The 15,333-nt window shown below is 37.0% G+C and overlaps 1 protein-coding gene across 6 annotated transcripts in view; it reads right to left on the bottom strand.

Moving 5' to 3' along the window:
• LOC125227209 (protein ultraspiracle homolog) overlaps positions 1-15,333 on the bottom strand; it is a 70,273-nt gene that overhangs the window by 28,563 nt on the left and 26,377 nt on the right. For 5 of the 6 annotated variants that reach the window (XM_048131466.1, XM_048131462.1, XM_048131467.1 and 2 more), the window contains 2 exons: positions 12,325-12,529; positions 2,636-2,870 (listed from right to left, as the gene is read on the bottom strand). In XM_048131466.1, coding sequence (XP_047987423.1) covers positions 2,636-2,870; positions 12,325-12,529 — 440 coding nt within the window. The remainder of the gene's footprint in view (positions 1-2,635; positions 2,871-12,324; positions 12,530-15,333) is intronic. The other variant, XM_048131465.1, reaches the window with a different exon arrangement.

Below are 15,333 nucleotides of genomic sequence, written 5' to 3'. Positions count from 1 at the left end.
GCCGTAGAAGTAGAACTATTTATATGTTAAATTACGCACTATATCCGAACAATGACGGAAAGAATTCGGATGACGGAGATCGTTTCAAGTGCGTATACCATAGAAATAATTCTACGGCTACCTACTTACTACTACGGGATCTTATTTTCACAGGTTCGGATATGATTCGGATCTGACGTAGTGCTAAATCGCTCTGACGGAGGTCAGTGCGGTCTTCGAAACTTCCGAGACTGAACTCGCTTACGCTCGGCTCGTGAGTGAGAGATCCCGAACCCACAGGGCCTTAATCTTAAGTACTGGAAACATGGATCCAGGAGGCGGGTAAGTAGGTGACCTAGTTAATAATTGTACCGCATTGTACTCACTAAGATTAAAATTTAAAACTTGAAATGCAGTCAGGTACCGAATAGTAATAAACTCTGCACGGTGATAACTATTATTTTATTTATTTATTTAGTTGAAACAGAAACAATAAGAAAGAAACAGAATAAATAAATAATATTTTCGTTAATATATTACTTATTCAAAGTATTTTTCTTGTTATAAATAATAAATACCTAATGTTTAACAATACAATACAATACAAATATTCTTTATTGTTCACCAATATAACAAGATTACATCACATAACTTTAATTAACTATGGTAGACAACAGGCGGTCTTATCGCTAAAGAGCGATCTCTTCCAGACAACCTTTGGGTAGTGGAGACAAGACACAAAAAACAACTGATTTGAGTAGGTGATGCAGTGAGTGATAGAAAACGTCAAATAATCTTAATACTAATAAACATACATAAATAGGAATTAAAATAAACCTAAATATACCGTACATATATAAATACTATAACAACACAGCTACGAATGTACATAGATCAAAAACAATGCGGCCAATAGCGATAAGGGAAAATGAAACAGGACCATCAATAAATATTGTATTATGGAATAGATAAATAATGCTCTTGCTTAAATAATGTTTAACGTTACAAAGAAAAGTTTACTTTACTTATCTTCCAATTATTTTTAGTAAACCCAATAATAATAACTTGAGCCGTAGGTTTAGGCGAAAAGCAACACTGAAACTCTCATTTTTAGGGTTCCGTAGTCAACTAGGAACCCTTATAGTTTCGCCATGTCTGTCTGTCCGTCCGTCCGTCCGTCCGTCCGTCCGTCCGTCCGTCCGTCCGTCCGCGGATAATCTCAGTAACCGTAAGCACTAGAAAGCTGAAATTTGGTACCAATAATTATGTATTTCAATCACGCCAACAAAGTGCAAAAATAAAAAATGGAAAAAAATGTTTTATTAGGGTACCCCCCCTACATGTAAAGTGGGGGCTGATATTTTTTTTCATTCCAACCCCAACGTGTGATATATTGTTGGATAGGTATTTAAAAATGAATAAGGGTTTACTAAGATCGTTTTTTGATAATATTAATATTTTCGGAAATAATCGCTCCTAAAGGAAAAAAAGTGCGTCCCCCCCTTCTAACTTTTGAACCATATGTTTCAAAAATATGAAAAAAATCACAAAAGTAGAACTTTATAAAGACTTTCTAGGAAAATTGTTTTGAACTTGATATCTTCAGTAGTTTTTGAGAAAAATACGAAAAACTACGGAACCCTACACTGAGCGTGGCCCGACACGCTCTTGGCCGGTTTTTATTTTGTTACGCCCGGCAGCCGCTGCCGCCTTAGGCAGATAACGCCTCAATGCCCTTTATGAAATAATATAAATTCGGATTTGGCTTCATTAAACAAGCCACTCGTACCCAACGAAGCTTATCAGATCTCACTATATTAATAATGTTAGAAGTTTATTTTAGAAAAGTAATATTATACTTTACTCGAAATTTACTGTTACTTGCACACTTATTTTATGATGATGTTGGAGATGGAACAAGTACGAGTTATGCAAGGATTAGTTGTCTAAAGCGGACCCCAGGCTCTCATGAGCCGTGGCAAATGCCGGGATAGCGCAAGGAAGATGATGATTATTGGAACAAGTAGGTAACTAAACAGAAGCGATATTGAGAGAGGATTTTATGGCGCTCGATAACGTGTACTGAAATTATAATTATGATCACAGAGAAATGTAAGAGGAGGAGGTTAGCGCTAAAATGGTATATGAGAATTGAGAACCTCGGGAGAGTCTTATGCCCCGTAATGGGTGTCTCTGAACTGATAAAACGGCAAAAGAACATAAATTAATCTTCAACATCGCTTGAAAGTTAATTATTGCAGTTATAACATCCTACAGCGTAACCGCTTTTCACATAGGCGTTTATCCACCACCGGATACGGCATCAGTCTCTAAGAAAGTAAAAGTATACACGATGAAATAAAAAGGATCGTTAAAACTTTGCATAGTGACTTTTGAGGCCTTAATGAACAACTTTTATTATGGGACCAAAAGTTGAAATGGCAAAAAAAAATTGCCTGTTCCATGCATTCCGACTGTCATGATGCCGCTCATTTTTATGGAACTGCCAATTTTTTTTCGCATTTTCATAGCATCGGTCCCATAGTAAAAGTTGTTCATTATGACTTCAAAAGTCACTATGTAAAGTTTGAACGGTCCTTTTTATTTCACCCACTATGATTATAGCAATGAGTGTGTGGTAGATGAGGGCACATACATCGCTTACCTGCACCGAGCTGCTCGGGTGCGCGTCCTCGGCGCCGCGCGCGGCCCGCTGCCGCTCCTCCTGCACGGCCTCGCGCTTCATGCCGCACGCCAGACACTTCTGGTAGCGGCAGTACTGGCACCGGTTCCGCTGCCGCTTGTCGATAATGCAGTTGCGCTCCTCGCGGCACGCGTACGAGAGGTCCTTGCGGACGGTCCGCTTGAAGAAGCCTTTGCATCCTTCGCAACTGAAACCAAGGGATACATTTATTAGGGATTAGGGGATCTGGTATAATCTAAAACAACGCTACTGCGGTGCAAATTATTACGCTCGGGACTATAAGTCATGTGGGCGAATCTACAGACTTCAGCACAGTGTATGTAGGTATAGTTTATCCACCGCGACGATTCAACAGTATCATATGTACAATATATCTAAAAGATTCATTACCACCGTCACAAGGCTATGTAGTTTCTTTTTATACGATGCGTGGTTGCGTGCCTCGCAGTACCGGTCAACCATCGTGCCAACAGCGCGTGTGGCCTCATGTTAGGTATACAAAAAAACTTATCATTTTTGTGCAAATCAACGGTACCCTAAAATAATTTAATCATCTCCAGCTTGAGAAGGGTTGGGTGATTGCGTACGCTGCAGTCGTCACGTAATCTCGTCGACCGCTTCGAAAAAACCCATACTATCCGGTATTGGTTAAGATAAAAAGATAAACTACTCGGGAGTCGGGAGAAACAACGAAACCGGCAACAATGCAAAACGAAAACATTTTATAGTACCGTGCGTACTGCAAATTGAGTATATTAATAGAGGCTATAATGGGGAATCGTGTGAAATTGATTCGATTAATTGAGCGCGATGAAAACTCATCGTTAGCATTCAGCCCGAACCGCGGCCATTTTTTGCAATACGTAATTTGCCCAGACGCCACCATCTCGGACTGGATTTCATTAAAGCCTTACATTACGCGGGTTTTGCAACGTTGATGATTATCCAGAAAAACTTTCACTTCTGAGAATTTAAATGACAACTCTTACATACACCATGTTACTGAGATAGCGAGATATCTCCGCCCTCGAAAGGAGCCGCCGCCTTTGCCGTTATTTATTTAGTTTTAATGATATACACTTACTTCTTTATTGAACTAAATTCAACACAGTCGTAAATTTATAGCATATTTAAAAACAAGTATCGCCATAAAATTCTCTACAGGTACACTTTACGATGTAATTAACGTAGCCTATTGAAAAAAAAAATATTTTTAACCATTGTGTAAAAATAAATAAGGGAACCAGTAGTTTCAATTTATTGATCGAGGCAATACTCATGCACGACTAAATAAATAGGAGTTTATGTGACTGCCTAAGAAAAGATCTTTCAAATTGAAGGATAGGTTAATGAAATAAACGAAGTGTGTTTCGTAACGATGAGACAAATGGCTATATTGTCTATAGTGTCTATACTAATAGTAAAGTAAGGTAAAGTAAATGGATAGAATAGAATAGAATAGAATAAACATTTATTCGTGAACACAGGCAAGACAAAAATACACATAATAACAATAAGACAGAAAATAATGAAGTGCCACGAAATGGCCTCATCTCAGCGATAGTTACACACACTGCATAATCTACGCACGGTAGGTAAAGTGTCTGCGTGATATCATGGAATATCATGTAACATGTCCAAAATACATGACATGAGCTACCTGTGAGCACAATATAATATATGCAACAAGAGAGCAAGAACGCATATTGGTTTCTATATGAGAGTGTAATATGAGTAGGTATTGTCCAGATTGTCTAGGTACTCAAATTTCTTTATTCTTTAAATAGTATTATTATAGACTAATATAAATAAGACGGCCAGTAAATATTAAACATACAATATTTGACGGATGCCCACGTCATGTTCGTAAACATATATAATGATCAGCTAATACGGGATTAGGTCATAGATAATACGTAATTATAGTATTATTCACAAAAAAGCTTCACGGATAAAAATAGCGCACACGCGTTCTGTGTGCCACTGCCAATTGAACAAGTTTACGACCAGACATGTGTATTTTTTGTACTAGATAAGCCTTCGTACTACCGCAAAATGTGGAATATCTGGTAAGCTGGGCCCAGGTGATCGTAACGTGTATTTGTAAGATTAGATGTAATATACCGTCAACCAGTGGACGGCACTGCTAGCTCCTTTGTGTCCGCCGCCACCAAAATCCGTCAGCCGATGAATCCGGCACGGAATGTACTTAATGCTCGTAGTTGTGTGCACTACGAGCACAGAAAATTATGGATTACATTACACTTTACACCCGTGTGGACCCGGATTTGCGAACAGCTTGTTGGAGGTGCGCGTATGGTGCGCGTGCCCCGACCTTTGCTGGAAATAGTGGAAATCCCCACCGGACTTCTACCCGAAGGATGTATTTAGGCCGTTCCGTGGAAATCTGCCGAATCCTAGATCAGAACAAATACCTATGTATCGCCGACATAAGTGCTTTTTAGGGTTTTTATTATTGTATGTATGTTCGGTTGTATAAGGTATAATAAAACAACATCTTTCTTTTTTCCTAGCGTTATCCCGGCATTTTTGCCACGGCTCATGAAAGCCTGGCACAGTGTGGGATTAGACCTCATTTTTGACCATGGTGTTTTTATAGTAAAAATCGGTAGCCTAGACCAAAACAATGCTACGACTAAAACTCCCGAATGTCAAATATGACTAGTTTACGAGAAATTATTTTTTGAAGTTTAGGGTAAATGTACCCGAAAATTGACTAAAACTCAAAATATCCTGAGAACGGTATCGATTCTCAAAAAACACTTTGAAGATAACTTATAGAACTAGCAATATACTATCGTATGGAATAATCACCACAGTCGTAACATCATTCATATCGGTATTAGAACCAAATTAGTCATTTTCGATTTTGATTTTTTTTCTCGAAAGTTCCTGTATATTAGCATTTCTTTTATTTTTTTACTGAAAGGTGATTAGCTTCCCTATATGCCATAATTATTTCATTAAGCAATTCCATAGGATCTAGAAATTATGGTGTGTTTAAACGTCCCATATAAAATCCCCATAGAGTAATTAAGCACACCATAATTTCTAGATCCTATGGAATTGCTTAGTGCAAAAATTATGGCATATAGGAAAGCTAATCACCTTTCAGTAAAAAAAATGAAAGAAATGCTAATATACAGGAACTTTCGAGAAAAAAAATCAAAATCGAAAATGACTAATTTGGTTCTAATACCGATATGAATGATGTTACGACTATGGTGATTATTCCATACGATAGTATATTGCTAGTTCTATAAGTTCTCTTCAAAGTGTTTTTTGAGAATCGATACCGTTCTCAGGATATTTTGAGTTTTAGTCAATTTTCGGGTACATTTACCCTAAACTTCAAAAAATAATTTCTCGTAAACTAGTCATATTTGACATTCGGGAGTTTTAGTCGTAGCATTGTTTTGGTGTAGGCTACCGATTTTTACTATAAAAACATCATGGTCAAAAATGAGGTCTAATCCCACACTGTGCCTGGGTTCCACTTTGATAATATAACATTGTGAGTAGCGTATCTGTAGTGTAGTGCTATGTAATCCATGAGAGCGGTAGGTAAATGTGATACAATATGGAAGTTGATTGCGATCATTATTTATTAAAGGTAAGAAGTACGAATATAGAAGGGGCCCTGTCTAGTATCCGACTACTTGAATATGAAACAGGCTAGTTTCCTACTAGTCAAATCAGCTTCTTTTTATGAACTGTCAAACCGATTTGGTAATTAATGGAATTACAATGAAATACTGAGGAGTGACGTAACGGTCAATTCATTCACTTTATATCTTTCTCTTTGACTTATTAAATAGAAATTATGTTTAAAAATAACTACTGTGCACATTTTTCTACTAATTATGTGGTGCTTTATTTCGTGTACTGCTTATAATATTTTATTTCAAGTATAGGAAACTAGCCTATTGTCAATAAGAAACCGTAACGAATATGCTGTCATTTCACGATCTACACATGTACTGTGTTATGTTACACATTCCTCTGTAAAAAAATACGTTATATATCTCGATGAAAGTCGAGAGTTTAAATAGCGTCTGAAAACACACATAGACACCACACGAGATTAATAAATTGTATTATTTTTGTGCCTACGTGTGTAACTCTACATTCTCTATGTGCCTTGATGTAAATTGATTAATTATTATGTAAGAACTGTCCATTAAATAACATACAGCTTTAACCGGCGGATATTACACATTATTTTAACATTTACAGCGTCTTTGGAACCTCTGGTTCGTCTCGTCTGGACAACTTCTACAAGTAAGTAGATAAGATAAGTTTATCTTTATATTTGTACTAGCGACCCGACCCGGCTTCGCACGGGTACTATACCTACATGTAAACCTTCCTCTGGAATCGATCTATCTATTAAAAAAAACCGCATCAAAATCAGTTGCGTAGTTTTAAAGATTTAAGCATACATAGGGACATAGGGACAGAGAAAGCGACTTTGTTTTATACTATGTAGTGATAGTGATTCAAACATTATATTTTGCTGGACGTCAAGACAACGGACATGCAAGAGAACAGTCTCACACCTGAGAATGCCGAAGACCGGGCATAGTGGAGAAGACTAAGCAGGAAAGTTGACCCTGGCGTTAGGCCGGAAAAACGCTCAGAAGAAGACAATATAGCTAACATTGAAAAATAAATTTTCACCTCACTAGCTCGGAAAGGACTTTTTTGTTCTTTAAAAACAGATACCAAAATCGCATTTTATCCACAAGAGTGCAAAGAATATTTGAAATCCGAACGTGTCATTAGTTACTTTTTTAAATATAATTTCTTGTAAAGGCATGTCCCAGACAGGACAATTTTCTCCCTGTGCTTAAATTGTCTTAACAAATCATGTGATGTGAACGTAAAAATAATTTCATATCGAATTGTATCCGAATAAAAACATTAAATTCAAGCAATTTTATAACATCATTTTACCATAAAACGCGTGAAACGGAACGCACCCAAATAGATTTTTCTTCTTGATTCTTAATTTGAAACTTTTGTGGTGTCGGTGGGTGCATCGTGGAAATTGTAATAAACGCATATTGACTTATTTCTGTTGACTATAATTATATATATATATATATATTTATATTGACTTGTTCCATTTGTTTTTATTGCGTGTTTTCCTCGCTTTAGTGAGGTGAAAAGTTATGTGTTACACACGGGATGCAAAGTTATTTTACCTCGTGTGTAACTGTGTACTGCAACACTCTACGCTCAAGATTCTATTTTTGAACTACTCGCTTCGCTCAGGAATCCTGAGTCAGGATTCTATTTTCGAAACAGTCGCTTCGCTCGTGGTTCAACTATAGAATCCGTTCGCTACCTCGCAGTTCAACCCTAGATTCCTTTCGCTAGTTCGTGTTGCAATTCCACACTCGGTTAAAATACAACTTTGCTCCCGTGTATAACAAATAACTATAGTAATGAATATCATTTTAAATCTGCTGAAATAAGTTTGGTTCCACTGAAATTGTCGAAATAGTTATTTGTTTTACAAGGGGGCAAAGTTGTTGTTTAACCGCACGTGCCAATATTGATACCCAAGCAAGCGAAAGATTCCAATATTGAACCGCGAGCGTAGCGAGTGGTTCAAAAAGTGGAATCTTGAGCGTTGCGAGGGTTTCATGGCACGTAGGTTAAACAAACTTTGCCTCCGAGTGAAACACAAAAATTTCACCACACCAACACGAACAAAATACTGACTATAAAACATCAAACTAAATCAAATCCAGCAATCTGTTCAATAAATGATTCAAAATCATTATTTGTAGGTAAATTATATCAGCCAGCACAAGGCGTCAAGTTAAAATTTGAATGAAATTACTTTGCACTCTTGTGAATAAAATGCATTTTTTATGTTTTCGAATAGCAAAATTGATCTTTAACAGTTGGTGTGGTGAAAAATATTAAATTACCTTGAGGCGGCAATTTATCTGAACATTGTGTTTGTATTGTTAGATTATAATACATATTGAAAGGCGCAGCGCGGCGTAAAAGGAATCTTTGCTATTTTTTGTTACTTTCTTTCAGACGGTTCGATTTTTCCAAACGGCAAATTTAAATACCACTGAGCTACAGTAATTATTTTAGCTTTTTCACAGTATATTAGATGGTATCGTTTATAAAATTTGAGCGCTAAAACCTTTTATTTCTAAGATATAAATTGACTTACGTTCCCTTTCTTTGGCTCATTGTAATAGAGAGAATTGCTTATCTGTTTTATGGACTGTTTTAAGGGAATTAAAAGGTAAGTACCAACTATTACCTATAATTGTTTAATTACAAGCACTTTAATGGATTAAACTGAATGCATTACGACTAATGCATTAACTATAAAACTCAACTTTATTGTTACTCTAACAGTACTATAGCGTGATTTGTTGTGAAGACTTTTACGATGATACATGTATTGCTTTAAAAGGGTCGTTTGATTATTTATTGAACAAATTCTTAAAATGCGAATTTAATAGTTATTTGTTATACAAGGGGGCAAAGTTGTATTTTAACGCCGAGTGTGGAACTGAAAAACGAGCAAGTGAAAGGATTCTATAGTTGAACCACGAGCGAAGCGAGTGGTTCGAGAATAGAATCCTGAACTTGCGAGTTTTTTAACACACGAGAAGTAAAATACATTTGCACCCGAGAGTAACACAAAACTTTTCCCCTCACTATAGCGAGGAAACTACAACTCAAAAAATGCGTTTATCACTGTTTCCAGTAGTTCCACGGGTGGTAAATAATCTTTATTACTAGATTCACCTACTTTTATCAATTTTAAAGTAGTTAATTTGACTTTATTCAAGGTCAAATTACTTTACCCACTAGTGGATAAAATGCGTTTTTACCCGCTGGTATTAAAGGACAAAACACGTGTTTCCGAGCTAGTGAGGGGAAAAATATATTTCCATCAAACCTTAACTGCGGGCCTTCTACAACGTGAATGTCGACATAAAAAAAAATCTCAAGGTGAAAAGAAAATGTCTCATGCATGGAATTACAGGCGGCCGCCGGTCGATAGAATTGTAAATTGCTTTAATAATGTATAAGTTCAGATTCTATAAAGTAGAAGTTGGAAACAAATGTATTAAATACGAGTATCGGAGCCCCTCGCGATCCGATTAAAGCGTTACAAGAACAATAACAAGGTATAAAATCTTTAATTTGGCGCACGCCATAGCCATAACCATAACCCATTATCATTTTATACGCCAGACTTGTAACATTGCAATTTATCTATTTATCTACAATCCAGCTCAGTGTTTGCACCTTATTCCATTGTGTTAAGAAGAAAAATGTATAAATATTTTTGACATCGAATGTACATGTACACAGCTGTCTGTGGTGTCTAGTCTAGACGGTGCTATACATACTTGTGCAGAAAATGTATACAAGGCGTATGAGCCACCATCTAATGTTGATTCTGGGTAAAAGGCTTTCAGACCAATATACCTCAACTATAATAATGTTCAGTGGAAAATTCAATGACTTAATATAGATCGAGAATGCACATTTGAATTGGAATTGCTTCATTCCGAGATTAACATGTTTTGTAAGTCGCGCTGTAAATACGATACTTATTTAAGCTAAAATCAGATATTTAAAATTATTCTTCACGCGTACTTGTAATTCAATGACATCCTAATCTTCTCGCTGATCTTGTAAAATTTGGATATACCTACGTGGGTTCCAGAAGAACTAAAAATAAGCACAACCAAGGAAAAATGGAAATTAGCAATGGAAACAACCTAGCTATTTATCTAGTCCAGAATTTCCCAATCTTTTTACGTCGAGCTTCTGCTTGGCAATAGATGTAAGTTTGTATGCCCAATTTCTTATTTTTAAATTTTTGTTACAATTGGTGTTGGTTGGTGCTTACTATTTCGCTAGGAAGACGAGTGTGTTGGCAAGGAAAAAATATAGTGACATGCATATCGTGTTTGTTTACGAGTCGAACGTATCTAACAAGCGTTTTCCGTAGGAAAGCGACAAGATCTGAAGTATGTGCCAAACGGCCCGCCTATATCGTTCGCTCGACTGCGTTTTAATGATCCGGCGATGTTTGCTCGTTATGTAACGTTTTGTCTAGGTGCTAATGACTGTCCTTTTTGACTCGCGACCCGGCCCTGTGGCAAATATTTGATATTTTAGGCCTTAAGTTGGTACAAAAATAATACAACCTTTTTTTATATAACCGCCGTTCTAAACATACACATTGTTTAACGGTTTTAAAGCTTAACGGAAAGTAAGAAATTTCGTAGTTTTCATTAGACCATTGATAATATTCAAATGTTTGCAAGAAAAGAATCGCGCCATACTAATCTACTAATTTGAAGCTTTTACTCCTGAGAAGTCAATAATTGAAAAGTCTTGGTCATAATTCATAAAAGTTTGAAAACCACAGCGTTAAATATACAGGTTTCATCACAATGGAAGAATCCCGCCAAACATGGCGCCATTACTCATCTCAATATTAAAATCACTTCTGCAATGATTGGCAATCGCGCTTCTCAACGTTGACACAGGTACCTACACCCTAAATAAACCTTACTGAAACGAGATAAGAACCGGCCACATATGATGAATTAAGTGCGTCAATACGTAACGATGATGCCATAATGAAAAACTATGCGCATATAATTAAAATAATATTGATTACTCGCTATATTTGATATGGTATTAAAATACCAAGTCCGGTCAGACTCGGTATTTCCATAATTTAATTTTGTCGAATTCTTGCAAATCTGTGCAATATTTTTACCATTACATCACGGCTGAAATCAACTCTGAGTAGTAGGTATCCGACATAATATTTTGCATACGGCCACAGCTCACCATTGTACTTTATATTCCGGAAATATATTTACATACCCAGGGGATGTAAGTTGCCGGACGACTACAATGCGATATATTTTTATCACAGAAATGTGGACGGTTCCCGAGAGATAAAACGAAAGCTACCTAGCAGCTTTAGTTAGTGCGTTATCGCGTGATTTGGTGCCAGTAAAATTTGTTGTAAATATTAGTAAAACTAAAATATGAACCAAAGAATATTGTTTGCTTTGTCTAGTTTGTCTAGTCTAGGTGAGTATATTCACAGCACGGCGGTGATGCTAAGTTCACAGCACAGTATCACTGAGGAATTTTATGTAATTTTTTTGGTCACAAAGTGCACAACCTCTATTTTCTCAGCCCATAATGGCGCGGAACTTATACGCAGTCTGTGGTAGTACCGAGTAATTCTATTCGTTAGCGTTATGTTATGCGCTTTTCCTGAGGACATCGTGAAATATGCACTTACATGACACTAACTATAGTGTTCAATTCAAACCTTCTACTTGTAATACGCTGCAGCAACTAAGTCGGAAGCATTGCGAATAATTGCCCCAAACGAAACGTTGGCCACAATGTCCACAGTGCAGACGCCGGAACGGTTGAGTCAGGTCTCAATTTCTCATTTGCACACTTCCTAGTGTTTCCCCGCTGAGCGAGTGGTCGTACTTACTGAAGTTGGTTGAGATCATATGCTTGAAATGTTACACATACCTACCGTCAGCAAGACACACGGTAGAATACTTATGAGTCAGTTGTCTCACCTGTACACTCCATAGTGTTTCCCCGACGCCCTATCGCCGCATATCGAGCACAGGTGCTTGGACCCGCTGAGCGGGTGGTTGGGGGGGTAGTTCTTAAAGGTAGGGGGCGAGGTCGCGTCGTCCCGCAGCCCGTCCAGCATGGCCGTGTCGGGCTTCATCTCCGGGGGAGACATGGGCGACATGAACCCACTCTCGAGGTTAAGCCCTGAAACAAAAAAACCTATGATAAGTATTATATTTGAAACTTTCGCGTTTTGAACACTCGGTTGCACCAAACCGTTCGTTACCGAATTTAGCGTTCGCTATTTTTTTGTTTTTGTACTTAAGTATAGGAATTTCCATAGACTTTTGCTGCGGGATCTAACATTGATATGTCTGCCAACTGTGGTTGATGAGGGTTGATGCAATTGGCCCTCGTTGGAATCATAATTTAATATCAACAGTTACTTTTAACAATATAATATTCTTCGAAGTCAAATTACTCGGGATGACATGAGATGAGCCGATCGCTTGCAAGCCAGTCGAGTGAAAGAATATAATGGTTCAGGATAATTTACTTTTCAGACAGGGCAGACTAGATACTACTAGACAGGGGAGGCTAAGTCGATTTGTCTACGATATCCCCCAAATTACAAAAAAAAACTTTAACACCATTACAGCATATGTAGTGTGGTAAATACAAATAAAATGCTCACAAGCTGAAAACTACATAACTGAAAGTCTGAAACTACTACTAACATATCATGTATAGTGTTGTTATAAGACTAGTCTTGAAGACTTTTAAACCTTAAAGACTTGCAAACCCTAAAGGTTCACGCTTTAAAGACTCAAGCGTTAAAGGTTTTAGCTCAGAAAAGGTTCAGAACCTTAAAGACTCAAGCTTTTTATGAGCTCTTAAGAGTGAGTCTTTAAGACTCGGGCTTCATAGAGAGCTCAAGCCCCCTAAACCTCGAAGGCCTGTGTCAAGCTTTAAGAGCTCAAACAACGAGCTTTATAGGTAGATAGTATTTATTTTTAACTCTTAATTTGACGTGTCGGTTTGGTAGATTTTAGGGTTCCGTACACAATGCGTAAAAACGTAAGTCTATTACTAAGACTCAGATATCCGTCCGCCCGGTCACGTCACCACGCTGTATCTAATGTATCTCAGGGATACTAAAAAGTACGGAGCTCTCAATGGGCGAGTCCGACTCGCACTTGGCCTGTCTTTTTACTTCTGTTGACCTTAGGATCTAGTTTATTAAAAGCTCTTAAGACTTAAATGCTACAAACCTTATAGACTTAAACCTTCAAAGCTTAGGAGTCTTTAAAGCTTGAGGACTAAAGACTCGAGGATTCTGTGCTCGTAAGCAACAACGCAAACTTATAAGGTTGAGGCTTATATGGTCGAGGCTTTAAGGTTCGAGGCTTTAAGACTCAGAAGTCGCGACTCGAGTTTTGTAGTTTACGCCTCAAAGCTTAAATTCACAACACTAATCATGTATTTTATTTAACAAATGCGAATTTCCTAATATACGACCAAGCATTCTTATTTGATGATATTTATAACGCCAAGATAACTAATCAAAGTGAAAGTGGATAATAAGTTAAATAACTACTAAAAATTAAGCGAAATTTCGACCCAACCCAACGTCGTCATCAGGCACCGATAACAATCCAGTCCAGAATATTAAGATAACAAGCTCCGGTCGCAGCGAACATGTAAAAATGCATTGATAACGAACTTATCTGATAAATAAATATAACACAATAATATAGCTCACCAGCGTTCAGCGATGATTTTGCTTATATAAATTACGAGTTTCAGGCTCAGCTCCGTTTAGCACTTAGCATAGAAATGTTCTAAATGAAATTACTGAGACGTGCTTTACGACCTCTAACTAAAGTAACTCCGCTCAAGAAGCCCAACAGATGTAGATGTGCAATTTCGTATGAACCTCCTTCAAAATTAAATTATGAATGAGAAAACTTTTTAATACTGACTCATATCTGAAATATCAAGCGTAAATATAACTAGATAAGAAACTTTCGAGATGAATTGCAAAACGTAATTGTACCTGTTCAAAAATGTATTTTTTAATTTTGTGGTTACCACAGCCAAATCCAATGCAAATCTTATAGCTTAATCAAGTCGCGTTAACTACTCATACGCTTTTGATAAGTCTACCTACCAGCTGGCGCTTATCATTAAAATTATCAATGAGCCTACTGAAAAATATCAATCACGTGATTGAGTACATGAATAGGTAAATTTACATCACACTCATAAACCGTGTGAAGCTCCTTCATCAACCGTATAAAAAATAACTCGTTTAAAAAATATGTGCATCGAGCAAGCGGCAGGCAGGTCATTTTATTTGTGCAAAACAAATAAGTTTTTGAAATAAGTAAAAAAATGTATCGGTGCCGGCAAAAGGACCGACAAAACTGGTCCACATGTCTGAGGGAATGGAGCACAAAAAGGAAATAAACACACACCCTCTGAAGCGCATTAGAAAGGAAACCATAATACAAATAGAAGCCTTTTACCGCGCACCTTTGTTCACTAAAACACGCTTGTATGGCACTGCGTACGGGTTCAAATACATGTGTTAAAACTGTTAAATGTGTTTACAGTTTTACATACCTATATAAATCAGTATTTTAAATAAAATTTTGATTATGTCACCAATTTTCAGCCTACTTATAGCGGTAAGTAATGATAATGACAGGAAAGGACATTGAGATATGTTTTTTTTTGTATTTTTATAACATTTTTTTTATATTTTCATTGTATAACCAGACATGATCATTAATAAAATGCCTAGCAGCTAGCTTCGCTGTCTATAGGTATTATTCCCTTTTTATTTTCGCCGGCGAAGAGGTGGGGCTATTATGTTTTATGGCACTTTATATGGGTAAGTGTCAATCACTATACAGCCCAAACTGCGTTTTAATAAATTGAATCAACTCCTGCCTCCACGCATTTTTATTGTAAATTGGCGTGTTTTATTTATATACACTAATTCG

The sequence above is a fragment of the Leguminivora glycinivorella genome, chromosome 6 (genome assembly GCF_023078275.1).
Source record: "Leguminivora glycinivorella isolate SPB_JAAS2020 chromosome 6, LegGlyc_1.1, whole genome shotgun sequence".
Classification (NCBI taxonomy): domain Eukaryota; kingdom Metazoa; phylum Arthropoda; class Insecta; order Lepidoptera; family Tortricidae; genus Leguminivora; species Leguminivora glycinivorella.
The sequence above is the reverse complement of the archived record's forward strand: the minus strand, read 5'-3'. Positions and strand labels throughout refer to the sequence as shown.